This window comes from Prinia subflava, chromosome 10 (genome assembly GCF_021018805.1).
Source record: "Prinia subflava isolate CZ2003 ecotype Zambia chromosome 10, Cam_Psub_1.2, whole genome shotgun sequence".
Lineage (NCBI taxonomy): Eukaryota > Metazoa > Chordata > Aves > Passeriformes > Cisticolidae > Prinia > Prinia subflava.
The window spans coordinates 1,051,187-1,064,830 of record NC_086256.1 but is presented as its reverse complement, the minus strand read 5'-3'; the positions used below and the strand labels follow the sequence as shown (position 1 = coordinate 1,064,830).

Here is a 13,644-nt window from a genome sequence, read left to right as displayed (position 1 = left end):
CGTGTGGAGGTGGGCGGGGCCTGGGCGGTGGGCGGGGCCGCGTGGGTATCCCAAATCCATGCGGAGATCCGCAGCCAGATCCGGTTTGTCCTGTTCCGAACGGGGATTCAGGCGCGCCGCTGGGGTTTGGGAAGGGGTTGAGTGAGAAAAGCGTGCGCCCGAGGGATCGGAGCACACGCGGTGGTTCAGGGGTGAGGGTGGTAGAGAATCCGGCGGGATGGAGGGGTTGGAGCATCGATATCCTGGGAATTTGGGGAGTAGGGGTTGTGGCGGTCGCCAGGGAGGGGCACATGTGGTATTTGCAAAGGCTTGTCTGCTGCCCGAACGAGCCCGGCGTGCCTCTGCTTGTGGGGCTTTGATCCTGGGATCACCTGGGAATACATTTGTCTCCAGAGGCAGGGGAGGGTGTGGAATAAAATTTAAATACGGGTTCCTGCCTGGGAGCTGCGGGAGGGAGAAGGGTTGGAAAATGAGAGTGTGGAGGCCCTGGCACAGATTGTCCAGGGAAGCTGTGGCTGCCCCTGGCAGTGCCCAAGGCCAGGTTGGACACTGAGGCTTGGAGCAGCCTGGGACAGTGGGACATGTCCCTGCCATGGCAGGGGATGGGCTTTGAGGTCCCTCCCAACTCAAACCAGTCCGGGATTCTGTGAAATTCCAGGAAAACCGGGGAAGATGCTGCACTGATCCCCATCACCACCTCTGCACGGGGTGTGTCCCCTTGGAGCATCCCTGCCCTGCGAGCACCAGGAAAATCTCTCCTTGCTCCTTTCCGTGGTTCTGCCCAGTGCTGTCACAGGCCGGTTGCTGCTGTCCCTGGCGCTGCCAGCGTCTCCCGGCTCCAGCCTGTCTCCGCAGCAGCTTTTATGGGAGAGGAGACGGGATCACCAGTCTGCTCGGCTCCTCTTTATTGCCATTCCAGCTGGGAACACAGGGATGCACAGGAGGACCTTGTCCTGCATTATGCTCCAATGAAAAAACCCAAACAAAACCTTTAGGCAGAAAAGAGAAGGAATTTCTCATTCGATTCCTGATCAAAATACAGGAATCCAGTTTTCCCAAATGTGGCCACTAGCCAGGCGGGAAGCGTTGCCCTCTCGTGGGCTAAAGCAGCAGCTTCCCACCATTCAGTCCGAGCAGAGAGCTTAATTAGCCAGCGTTAATTAACTACCTGTGGCCTCAGTGCAGCACTCCCCGGCGAGCAGCCCCTGACCTGAGCTCGTCGGTGTTCCCTGGAGCTTTGCCGGGGCTCCTGTCCCATTCCAGCCAGTTTGCCACAGGGCACACACTGGGATGGCACACTGAGGCATGAACTGGGCACACTGGTTGCACTGGGGCTCGTGCTGTGCGTACTGGGAACACTGGAGCGTGCAGTGGACACACTGGGAGGGCACACTGGTTTGAACTTTGTATTTTCTCTATTAAACATTCATTTCCCTTTCCACCAGGGGCGGGATGAAGACTCAGCAAGAGGACATCTCTCGTTTTTCCTTCCTTTTGTTCCCTCCCAAACATTCACCCAGTGGATGTCTCACCTTTGTCTGAAGGCAGGACTGAGTTATTTGGATCCTGGTGATACAAGCACGGGTTTCCCTTTCTCCTACAAAAACAAATACAGATGTAAATGTTTATTATTATTGTTATTATTATTATTAGTGTGTGGTAGTAGCCTAGATCAGGGCACTCACTCTTAGACATTGGGAAGGAATTCTTCCCTATGAGGCTCTGGCACAGGGTGCCCAGAGAAGCTGTGGCTGCCCCTGGATCCCTGGAAGTGTCAGCCTGGGATGCCCAGGAGCAGCCTGGGATGCCCAGGAGCAGCCTGGGACACTGGAAGGTGCCCCTGCCATGGCAGGGGGGTGGAACTGGATGGGCTTTGAGCTCCCTCCCAACCCGGGTGAGATACTGGGAGGGACTCGGAGCAGGACTTGGAGCAGTATCCAGGGTGGAATCCTGTCCCCCAGCACCATTTATCTCTGTGAACTCTCATTATTTCCTGCATAACAAGGTCCAGAGTTCAGCCAGGGGCTGCCTGCAGTGCACAGCCTGGGAGGTTTCACAGCAGCTCTGCTCTCAGGGCGCACTTTGGTCAGAGAAAGCAAAGCCAGATTTCTTCTGCCTGTTTGACACTGCTGCTCCTTCCCGCCTTGGATGCTCTGTATCCCAGAGGAGGTGGGGGATTCACTGAATGAGCTTGGGGGGCTTTCCCAGAAGGATCATGGAAATCTCTGATGCTGGAGAAAATGAGCCACATCACTCCCAGCCCCAATGATCCTGGCAGGAACAGGCAGAGCAGAAAAGCTCAGTTCTTGGACAAAATCATCAAAATTGTACCATGTTCCCCCTCAAAACCAACGAGTTTCCCCCAGGATCTTTGCAGAATGGGAATTTTGACTTGGTGGCTTTGCTGAGCTTGTATTTAACCAGCAACGCAGAGAAAAACAATCCTGAAAATAGCTGGGAGCAGGTGGGGGCTCACTCCTGGTTAAAGGCTGGTGCAGGGTGGAGGTTGTTATCCTGTCTTTCAGGAAAGGGGTGCCCCCAGCACCTGGGATTATCCCTGGGCATGAAGCCCAGAGTGACAGTCACAGAAAGGGACTTCATAAACAAAGCAGACAGCTGTGCACAGCCAGCAGCCAAGGAAAGCTTTCTCTGGAGCACAGGAGTAATCAAATTCCGCGTGGGAGAACCGGAGGTGCAGGAGACAGCGCAGTGTGATTTCCAGGACAGCCACCCCTCATCACTCCTCTCTGCAGGGCCACAGCCTGTGCCTGTCACCGTGGGCCTGGCCAGGAGCAGTTCCCGCTCTCCCCTCTCCATCCCTGCTACATCAACAGCTGCCGTTCCCTCCCTCCCTCCAGTGTCATCGGAGAAGGGACAGGAGCCCAGGCTCCCGTGGCTTTTCCCACCCTTGTCCCAAAGAACCAGCCCCCAGGAATATGGTCTGAATTCCCCTTATTTTCCCCTACAATTTATCATGCATTCCTTCCACAAAGGAATCCCTTAAATCCCCATCTCACTTAAATCCCCATCCCTGGGCTGCTGGACTCAGCCTTCCCTGGAAAAGGCTGTCCAAAAGGAGCACGTGTGGTAAATGGTCCTGTTTTGAGTGTCCACGCTGGACACCCCCGGGAAGAGCCTTGCTAAGGCTGTTTTGAGCAATCATTAATGCAACAAAAATTATTAAACACCAAACATCCTTGCGTTCCACATAACAAACACCAGCCACCCTTCAGCATCCTCTTTCTTGGGTGGAAAGACTTATTTTTCCACTAAAAATTACCCAAATGAATCAATGCCTGGAATTATGCCTGTGGGAATGAGTAATTTCTTACAGTTCAGAGAAATATTTCCCATTTTTGAACCATAATCTGGCTCATCTTTCCAGATAATCACAAAACCAGCCACTCTCCCCAGTTGCAGCTTGGCCAGCTGGTAAAGCATCTGACAGCAGAAATGGCTAAAACAATCTGAGCATTAACATCCCCTTATTTATTAATTTTCTTCCCTATTTTTGGGCCTTATATTGTTGAAATGACACATCAGGACTGCCCAGGGACAGACTTGTGTGCTGCAGCTCAGGTGTGCTCCTCCTCAGGGGCACAAGGAGTACATTCCATTGTTCCCTCACCTCCTATCAATCCCAGCAGGTCCATATGGACCTGGTACAGGGCTGGACGTGGGTGCAGGCTGGGATCTGCTCCATCCCCGATGCTCCAAGCAGTCAGGAGGATGTGGGCAGCAGGATGTGGGCAGCCAGTGCTGGCAGAAGAAGCCTTTTCATCACTCCCATCCCAGATGAGACCTTGGTCTTGATCCAAGGACTCCATGTGATGGATGGGTTTTTCCCTCCAAGGAGGGATTTTCACTGCCTGGGTGTGAGCTGCTCATCCTTCACCCACGGGCAGCCTGAGGCAGATAATGGGATGCAGGGGTTGGAGGAAAACATGTAGGAACAAAGGAAAGCCACAACGTAGGAGAGAAGAGTTTTCATATCTCCATCCTTAGATATTTTTAGTCTGAAAGACACTAATGCATCACTGAGCTATGAAAGGAAAGCTCCCTGCTGTTCCCCATGTCAAAGGCTTCAGAGCAGTGCTCTGCCTGCTTTGAAGGAGGTACCTGTGGGCACCTATATCCAGGTGTAGGAAAGCCACATCCCTTTGGCTGGAGGAGACATCACACACAGAGGCACCTTCCACCATCCCAGGGTGCTCCAAGCCGTGTCCAGCCTGGCCTTGGACACTTCCAGGGATCCAGGGGCAGCCACAGCTTCTCTGGGCACCCTGTGCCAGAGCCTCGCCACTCTCCCAGGGAAGAATTTGCTTCCCAATATCCAATCTAAACCTGCTCTTCTTCATTTTAAGTCTAATCCCCCTTGTGAAAAGCCCATCTCACAGCACAGCAGCTGCATTTTCCCTCTGCTTAAGGCTTGGAGCAAGTTCTCAACACAGGCTGCCAAGAAGAGATGGGCTCTGGTGGGACCCCACACCCTCCTCCCCACCTGGATAAGAGCTGAGGGCAATGGGAGGAGCAGTTGGCATGGTTGGGTTGGAAGACTCTGGTTCTGTGCTAATCCAGGAAAACACAATCATTCCTTTCCCTCTAATTTTCAGGCTTGCTGGAAGTATGAAGAGGACAACAAGCAGCAAATGGGGTGGAGGCAGCAGCCCCAGCCAGACCCTGTTCCAGTGCCCAGCTGTGCCAGCGAGGTTTGGCTCCACCATCACGGGACTGTGAACAAACCCAACGGAGCCACAGCAATGCTGGGCTCCCCTCCTTCCTCTGCTCCTCCATCCTTTCTGCATTATTAAATGTACTCCCATCTAATAGCATTTTACATCATCATTTTTCCCCAAAGTGGGAAAAAAGGAAACAATTAGGGGTGGGAGGTCTAGCCTGGCATGCAGCAGCACCATTAAGCAGGAGGCTGCTATGCTGCTGTTGGTCTGGAGCCTCTTTAGCATTTTCATTAGCTCTCCAAAGCTTTTGATGTCCCTAATTTACGCTACAGACACTGCAGAGGAGGCAGGCGATGATTAAGATGAGCTTTTACTCTTCTGGAGTGCACCGGGTACCTTGTGGCTACAGACCCTGCATATAAAGCAATATTGCTTATTATTCCGAGCTGTTTGTTACGTTAATCATGAGCCTGCTTTGCTCTGGGAAGAGGAATTGGAATACAGCAATATTCTGTCTGCTTGTTTTTAAAATACATGTGTGGGTGGACACTCCAGCTACTGCTCACATTTTTCTCTCTCAAGAAGAGCTGTTCGTGATTCTCCTCCCCAGTGTTTTCTCTTGACACTGATTTTGTTCGTCGAACTCGGGAAGGGAACTGCCTCAAGCCTTTCAACGAGTGTTGTATGGAAATAAGGAGTGCTAACTGAGAAATGCTTGAAACTCAACATCCCAGAGAGGAAAAGAATTTCTTCATGGAAAGGGTGGTCAGGCTGGACATTGGAATGGGCTGCCCAAGGAGGTGGTAGATTCCCCACCCAAGGAAGGGCTAGATGTGACACTAGATGTGACTGGGTGACAAAGTGGAGATTGGACACTGATTGGACTTCATGATCTCAGAGGGCTTTTCCAACCTCAGTGATTCCACAATTCTGTGATTCAGTTCAAAGCCACTCCTGCCCTCACTGTCTCAGCCTTTACCAGCCACCCAGGCAGCAGCGGGTCTTGGGATTCCTTCAGGATATCCCAAAGGGAATGCTCAGACACTGTGTTCAACTCGTGATCCAGAGAAGACACTACGGAGGCGTTGAAAGCAACTCAACAAGTTGTGCCAGCATCTTCTATGACCTTGTCTCGCCACATCAGACCTTGTAAAGAACCTTTCAGAAAACCAGAGAGTGCTGGGGTAGAACAAAATGAAAAAGGGAATAAAACAACCAACCTGATAATTATGAGTGAGTTCCCATCCAGCTCTCCAGACACAGACAATGTGTCAGGGCATGTCTCCAAACTGAAAGGTTTACAGGATAAACTGCTCCATAAAAAACAGGTTGTCACCAGCTCCTGGAAAAGCACTGCTGGAAACAGCAGGTAAGGCCAGAGCAGCTCCATCAGGAGCAGAGCAGCTTCTTCATTGCTGACAGACAGCTTCACCTGAATGTCCTTCATCAAAACATCAACTGAAAAACTATGGGTCTGTTACTTTTCTAAACTACACTTATTCAATCCTTCCAATCCCTCCAATCCCCTCACTAAAATCCACTCCAATGAAATGGATTTCCCTTCCTATATGATCAATAGATTGCACACACACAAACCAAGTTAGTTCAGTTCATATGGAAACAGCCGATCATATATTTTATTTATTAATACAGTTTTAATTTACAATACAATTAAGATGCACACCCAAGACATAGATTATTTACAGAGCAGGAAAGGTGGACACAGCAGGTGTCACTTGTTCCCCATCTGGTTTGGGTTTCTAAACTGAGACACCCAAAGGAGCACCCCAGCATCTCCATTGCCACACAGTCCCCGTCTCATGGCAACCAAAGGAAGCTTTGAATCATGGAATTGTTTAGGTTGGAAAAGTCCACTAAGACAATCCAGTTGAATCATTCCCCCAGCACTGCTAAGGCCAGCCCTGTCCCATGTCCCCAAGTGCCACATCCACAGGGATTTTAAATGCCTCCAGGCATGGGGACTTCACCCCTGCCTGGGGCAGCCCCTGCCAAGGCCTGAGCTCCCTTTCCATGGGGAAATTCCTGCTGCTGCCCACCCTGAGCCTCCCCTGGCCCAGCCTGGGGCTGTTCCCTCTCCTCCTGTCCCTGTTCCTGGAGCAGATCCCAAATCCCCCCGGCTGTCCCCTCCTGTCAGGAGCTGTGCAGAGCCACAAGGGCCCCCCTGAGCCTCCTTTTCTCCAGGCTCAGCCCCTTCCCAGCTCCCTCAGGGATTCTCCCGGGTGCAGGAATGCCTGAGCCTGTTTTGTTCCAATGGATTGTTGCTCTGACAGATCCCAGCCCTCGGAGACCTCCACACTGCGCACAGGGAACACACAGCAGTGCTAATGACACATTCCAGAACATCCTGGCTGTGTGAGTAATTGCAGATCCTTTGCACAGGCATCTCCACGAAGGCAGTGGGAGTTGTAGAGACATTATTAGGTCTCCTGACATTTTAAAAAGGCTCAGACAGAAGACGTCTTCGAGGGGTTTCAAAGGCTGCAATGGAACTGAAATAGTTTTTGTAATAATAACCAAACAACCCACGAGGAGCTTTGTGTAACTGCTTGGACATGAGAGAACAGAGACAGAAAATCCATGCACAAAGGCAGAGAGCAGAAAGGAAGAATTATGTCCAAGCAAAGCCATCAGGGCTGCTCCCACCGCCCCATGACTGCCCCAGGAGAGGCCACACAAAGGGTGACATGAGCCAGCACCACAGGTCCAGCACTGGGAGCTTTTCCAATAGGGAAAATCAGGAGCAGAGCTCTGTGCTGATCTCAGCAAGTGAGCATAACCTTTTGGACAGTTCCAAACCCTCCTGCAGAAGCTGGGTTTCTGAAATTGTAAGTGATACATTTTTCAGCTGAATCAAATGGTGTAAGGGCTCCAGATGAAACCAGGGCAAACTCCCCTGGCACACAAGGAGCCATCTGACCCATGAGGGTGTAGGGACAGCCTAAGGAGACTGGAAAAGCCGCTCAGGGCAGCACAAGAGACAAGGGAGCACCAGGTGCCAAGAGTTGTTCAAATGCTGTATATTCACATGGATACAAATTTCCGGGGTTTGTGTATTAGCCTGCAACATGAACAGAGACATCTGAGAGAAAAGGCCCTTCTATAGCACCTTCCATTGAAACCCAGACTGGTTTGGGTTGGGAGGGACCTTAAAGTTCATCCCATTCTACCTCTGCCATGGCAGGGACACCTCCCACTGTCCCAGGCTGCTCCAAGCCCTGTCCAACCTGGCCTTGGAGACTTCCAGGGATCCAGGGGCAGCCACAGCTGCTCTGGGAATTCCTCTGCCAGGGCCTGCCCACCCTCACAGGGAGGAATTCTTTCCCAATATTCCAGCTGTCCCTGCCCTCTGTCAGTGGGAAGCCATTCCCACTTGTCCTGGTTCTCCAGGGCCCCATATTTCTCACAAGCTCCCCTCAGATCATTCTCAGTATGAGTAGTTTCACAGTAAGAGCCTGAAAGCCTCCAGCACCTCCTGTTCCATATTGTGTTCACCCTCAACAATGAAAGCACTTCACTAGAAAAGTGCTATAAAAAGCAGCAATTCCTCTCCTCCCGTGTCTCATGTGTCAAGACCACGTTGCTGTGTAAAAATCAAACCTGTGGTGCAACATTGAGGTCTTTCAGTCTTCTGCTTGGGCTAAAACACACCCAAATAGGAGACAGAATCATGGAATTATTCAGCTTTGAAAAGACCTCCAAGACCATGGAGTTCAACTGTTCCTCAGCACTGACTCACATCCCCAAGTGCCACATCCACACAGCTTTTAAATCCCTCCAGTCCCTTCATTCACATGGAGTGTCTGCTGAAAGTTCTCATCAGAGAGGGGTTTGCTTCCAGGCGTAGATGCTCCAGTGTTATCTGAACTGACTCATTCCAGGCCTCAATTAAACCCCGGGTAACTTGGATGGAGAGGGGAAAATAAATATCTAATAGAATTCCAGGAGGGCTGGGAATAGGAGCTTCAGACTGCAAAACCGGGGTGATGGCTGGGCAAGGAAAAGATAACCAGCTTCTACATCAGTGGGCACTTGGAACCTCCCAGCTGCCCTCATCAGGAGGCAGCTCCTGCTCCAGGACACCAAGGATCACTCCTGGACTCAGAGAGAGAGCACGTGGAATATCCTGCCTCAGTGAACGGAGAAGTCGGAATAAGGCAGGAATCAAAGCCTGATTTTATGCAGATACAGCTGCAATCACTCCCAGAACTGCACAAGTCTCGGGAATTGCACAGCACACAGGAAAACTTCACTTCTGCCATGCAAAAACTGCAGCTTTGGTGGGCTAGCCAGTCTGTCAATCAAAAATTTCGGCACCCAGAGCCACACACATCTTCATTTTTAGAGCAAATGCCTCACTTTGTTAGAGATTTGCTCTGATCAATAAATTCCTGAAAACAATTTGACTCTACACATTATAGATTATTTTCTCTGAGTTAACAGGCTGGAGATATTTTAAAACTGGCATGTGCTCCTAAGAATAAAGAGGTTTGTTCTGACAGACATTTTTTTCCTCTGGAAAACTTCTTACATTAAAAACTTCTAGTCACAGGTAATTGCTAACATGGAACATTTATTGGTTAAAAAAAAATAAACATGCAGAAGCCATCCTCCTTAAAAACAACACATACAATTACCCAGTGGGGATTTTAGAGGAAAGCAACAACCCTGCAAGGCATAGATTCCTCCAAAATCTCCAGCAGAAATGTATTTTCTGTGGGAGTCCACGCTCCAGCTGTGCCATGCAGCAAGTCCAGCCCTAGGCAATCACATAACAGAGCATTTGCCTTGCAGTTTATCTTTCTTTTTCTGCTGTTTGGATTTCTTTCCATCCACCTGGAGACTGATAGTTCTCCTCTGCTCCAGGTTCAAGAGCTCCTGGAAGAGCTCCTGCACGTTGTAGTTCATTTTGGCTGACGTCTCCATGAAGGCACACTTCCACTTGCTGGCCAGCGCTTGCCCCTCGCTGGCATCCAGCTCCCTCTGCGTGTCGTCGCTTTTGTTCCCCACCAACATTATCGGGATCTTCTGGATGTCGCCTTTGATCTGACAAATCTCATCAAAGATGGGGTGCAGATCTTCCATGGACTGCCTGCTGGTGACGGAGTACACCAGGATGAAGGCATGCCCTTTGGATATGGAGAGCCGCTGCATGGCAGGGAACTGATGGCTGCCCGTGGTGTCCGTGATCTGCAGGGTGCAGATGCTCTTGTCACAGCTGATCACCTGCCGGTACGTATCCTCGATGGTGGGGATGTAGGTCTCCCTGAAAGTGCCCCTTACAAAGCGCAGGACCAGGGAGCTTTTGCCGACCCCCGCTGCTCCGAACACCACCACCCTGTAATCATTGCTCTGCTCAGGCATGTTCGCTGCGCCGAGACGTGAGGGGAGGTTTTCACCCAAAAGGCCCGAGTTCCACCAAGTTTACACACCCCTATGCAGAGGTGGGCTGCGGAGAGGGAGGGGGAAAGGGTGCGTGATTGAAATCAGCAATTAATAAATCACTCTCATTCTTTTCCCTTCAAATAAATCACTATTCCTCCCTACCCCAGCCATGCAGCCCATGCACGTTTAACGCTACGAGAAGAGAATAAGAATTCACCTGCAGCCATCAGCTCCACCGAGCAGCGGAACGGGGCTGAAATCGCCTGGCAGCCGAAGGGAAAAAGGTATTCCGGCTCCAGGGAAGCCGCGCTCCAGCCCCGGGAAAGCCGCGCTCCAGCCCCCGGGAAGGCGTGTTCCAGCCCCCGGCAAGCGGTACCACCCTCGCCCGGAGCGCCGCCGCCGCCGCGGGAGGGGAGGGGAGGTTCCGTGCCTCCCTCCGTAAATCCAACCTTCCACCCAACCGCCCCGTGAAAATAAATAAATAATCGACACAACCGCCTGAATTAAAGCCGCTGCCGCCGAGTTCTGCTGCTCCATCCCTCACTCCGCGCACAAAGGCGAATCTCGCCCCCCCTCAGAAACCCGCACCGCAGACCACCAGGGTGCTGCCGTCTTCATTCACCCTGCGCATCCCCCAGCTTAAATGTAGGGCTGATTGTATCTTAAAACTTCAGGTTTTCTCCCCCGCTGATATTAAGCAGGCCAGGGATGCCATGAGCAGCTTCTCAGGTCTCCCCCGGTAAGCAATCGAGCCCTGAGGCCATGGCCAGCCAGGTCCACGCAGGACCTTATCCGTGTAATCCCTTCCAGCTCGGGATAGTGTGTGATTCCACTGTTCGGTTTGTCTCCCTCACACCGCCGGATGAGATAGAGTAGCTGTATGTCACAATCACAAGTCGTATTTCTCCTCGTTTATTAGGAATTTCCCCCAACGCAGTCTCTCCAAACGCCCTCATGTGGGGACACCGGAGCTTGCACCACCCGGTGCCTGCCAGGACAGGCGGCCGTGTGTCCCCACTGTTCCACACCGGGCATGGCCGGGGAGGAAAGCTACCCCCGGCTCCTCCTCGTCTCGCTCCGTCCCGGCTGCCGCCGTGGGCTCGGCTCTGCCCTCATGGTCCCTTCCCACCCATGGGTTCCCATCTCCGGCTCGGCTCTGCTCTCACGGCCCCTTCCCGTTCCCGAGCTCGGCTCTGCCCTCAGGCCCCTTCCCGTTCCCGAGCTCGGCTCTGCCCTCACGGCCCCTTCCCGCCCCTTCCCGCCCGCGCGTTCCCGCCCAGGCACCGCCCGCCCTCACGCCCCAAAATGGCCGTCGGCCTCTGAGGGGATCGGTCCGAAATTAATGCATTTTGTGAGGTGTTTCTGTTTGTGGGTCATCTACAGGCTGGTCACGTTGCACAATGTGGAAAATGTAAAATTTCCTTAAGAAAAGATGTTCTTTTGTGTTTGATCTTTGTATACTTTGGAGCCTAATCAACAAGAAGTGAGATTGAATCTGTGAAACAGCAGCCAACAAGCTCTAAGTGATGCCCATGTATTAAAGAAAACAAATGAATTGTTTGTAGAATTGCTAAGGTTAGGGCTGGACATGTTTCTTTGCTCTCAGATCTGGGGGAGTGTAACAAAGTTTGGGAAGAAGGATGAACCATTGATAGTGGGCACAGGGAATGCAGGATTTATGGACCACAAGGACATCTGGCAGCACTCCCAAGATGACAAAGAAATTCATAAAAACAACTCGGTAACTGTGCTGAAATCAGCACTTGTGGAGGAACACTTCCCAGTCCTTCCCCAAGCTCGTTCTTCCCAAACCATTTGTGGTTTTCCGGGTTATCATTTCTTATTTCTCTGATCCTTGTTGCATTCCTAACTCTGTGGTATTCTCCTATTTTAAATCCATTTCTATCAGCCTTGTAATGCTCCTATCCCAGACCAACAAAAAGTATCTCTTTAGATCTATTTTATAGTGCTGTGGAGTGTTTTTGTGTAACACAAAACCCCAGAGGATTTTCAATCTTGACATGAGGCCGAAATACCTGGGATAGAACTTGGCCCAAATCCATCCCCATGCAAGGGGAACTAAACCCGAGACCTTAAAAAAGAAATGGCCTCTCTAAAGCCAGTAAAGTGCCCATTTGTACTGAGATGCTTTGAAAGTTCCTGTCTGAATTAATAATGATAATAATGAAAATAGAGGAATAAAGCAGAACTCTGAAAGTCCACTAATCAACATTAGTGAGGGTCAACATGGGGTTAGGGATCTCCCCTCACCTTCCTTTTGCTGGAAAAAAATCCTGTTCATCTTTTGTCTGCTTTTACAGTTCCTTTCTCTCCAGGCAGGATGACTTGCAAGCCATTCACTTTGCCTGGATCCCATCATTATCGGGGATTTTCAGGGCAGATTTACAAACCGTCATTTCTGGTGTTTATGGGGTATTTCTAAACCATCATTTCTGGTGTTTATGAGGTATTTATTAGCCACAATGAAATGCTGGCTAGGAATGAGTAGCTAATTCACTCTCTGTGCTAGCCATTTTTGCCCAGTTATCCCATTTTCAGACATTTTCCAAGCTTTCCAATGGTTCTTTCTAAGAGGTGTTTTATTCAAGCCTCCACATCTAAAGCCTGAAGCTGGGATTGATTTCCTATAATAGGCTCTCACAAGGGAAGAACTCTAAGAGCTCTTGCACAGTGTGGTGTCAGGTGCTAAGTGGGAAGCAGACCCGTGACACGTCCCTGTGCCCACCACAGATCAAAACCTTCCAAAAATAAATGTGTTGCTGCTCATTGCTTATTTTACCCCAAAAAGTGCACTGACGCTGTCCCGCCGTCGAGAGCAGGTGACTGTCATTATAACCAGAGCTGGAGCTCATCTCCTGCAGCTCCACCTCCTGCCATTCTGTCCCCAGAAATGCACCCAATCCTTCACTGGCATCCTAACAAAATCTCGGAAATTTGGGGGGTTATGCAGGATGTGGGGTGGGAGAGGGGACGTGTTTCAGTGTCCCACAACATAGGAATTGTTTGGGGGCTGCTGGAAGTGGGTTTAAAGAGGACAAGGAGGTAACCCCAGCAGCTCCCTCTCCCCGGCCAGTGCTGACAGTCTCAGGTGGCTTTTCCCATTCCTGCCTGTTCTCATTGTGTCCCTGCGCAGCGACACGGACACACCAAGCTCCAGGGACAGCCCGGACCCGGAGCAGCACCTTGCAGACAATTGTGGCTTCCACACATCACCGAAATCCCCACATTTCATTGACGGGTGATCGCTGGGTTGTGCTCAGTCCAGCGGCGAGCCGGGTTCTGGTGGCAGCAGGTGGCAGCAGAGCCCTGCCAGGGCAGGATGCGCCCGGGAAAGGAGCGTGTGGGAGGGGTTGGCGGTTCTTCAGGCACTGAAATCTCATTTATTCGCTCTTTTGACTCTCAAAGAGCTGCACTGCCTGTGGTCTGGCTGGAGCCAGCACAGGCTGCAGCGGGAACACAACGGGCTCTGCCTGAAGCTCACACCCGGACCCTCTCTCTGATGCTGTTTTATCAGGGCAGCCCCTCCTGCAAGGGGACTTCA

General features: G+C 51.3%; 1 protein-coding gene across 1 annotated transcript; it reads right to left on the bottom strand.

The window, feature by feature from the left end:
• Window positions 1-9,250: 9,250 nt before the first annotated feature.
• Window positions 9,251-11,323, bottom strand: DIRAS3 (DIRAS family GTPase 3). Its single transcript, XM_063406793.1, has 2 exons — window positions 10,300-11,323; window positions 9,251-10,146 (listed from the first exon to the last, which is right to left on the bottom strand). The coding sequence occupies exon 2, from the start codon at window positions 10,059-10,061 to the stop codon at window positions 9,465-9,467; it is 597 nt and encodes a 198-aa protein (XP_063262863.1). The 5' UTR covers window positions 10,062-10,146; window positions 10,300-11,323; the 3' UTR covers window positions 9,251-9,464.
• Window positions 11,324-13,644: the final 2,321 nt, after the last annotated feature.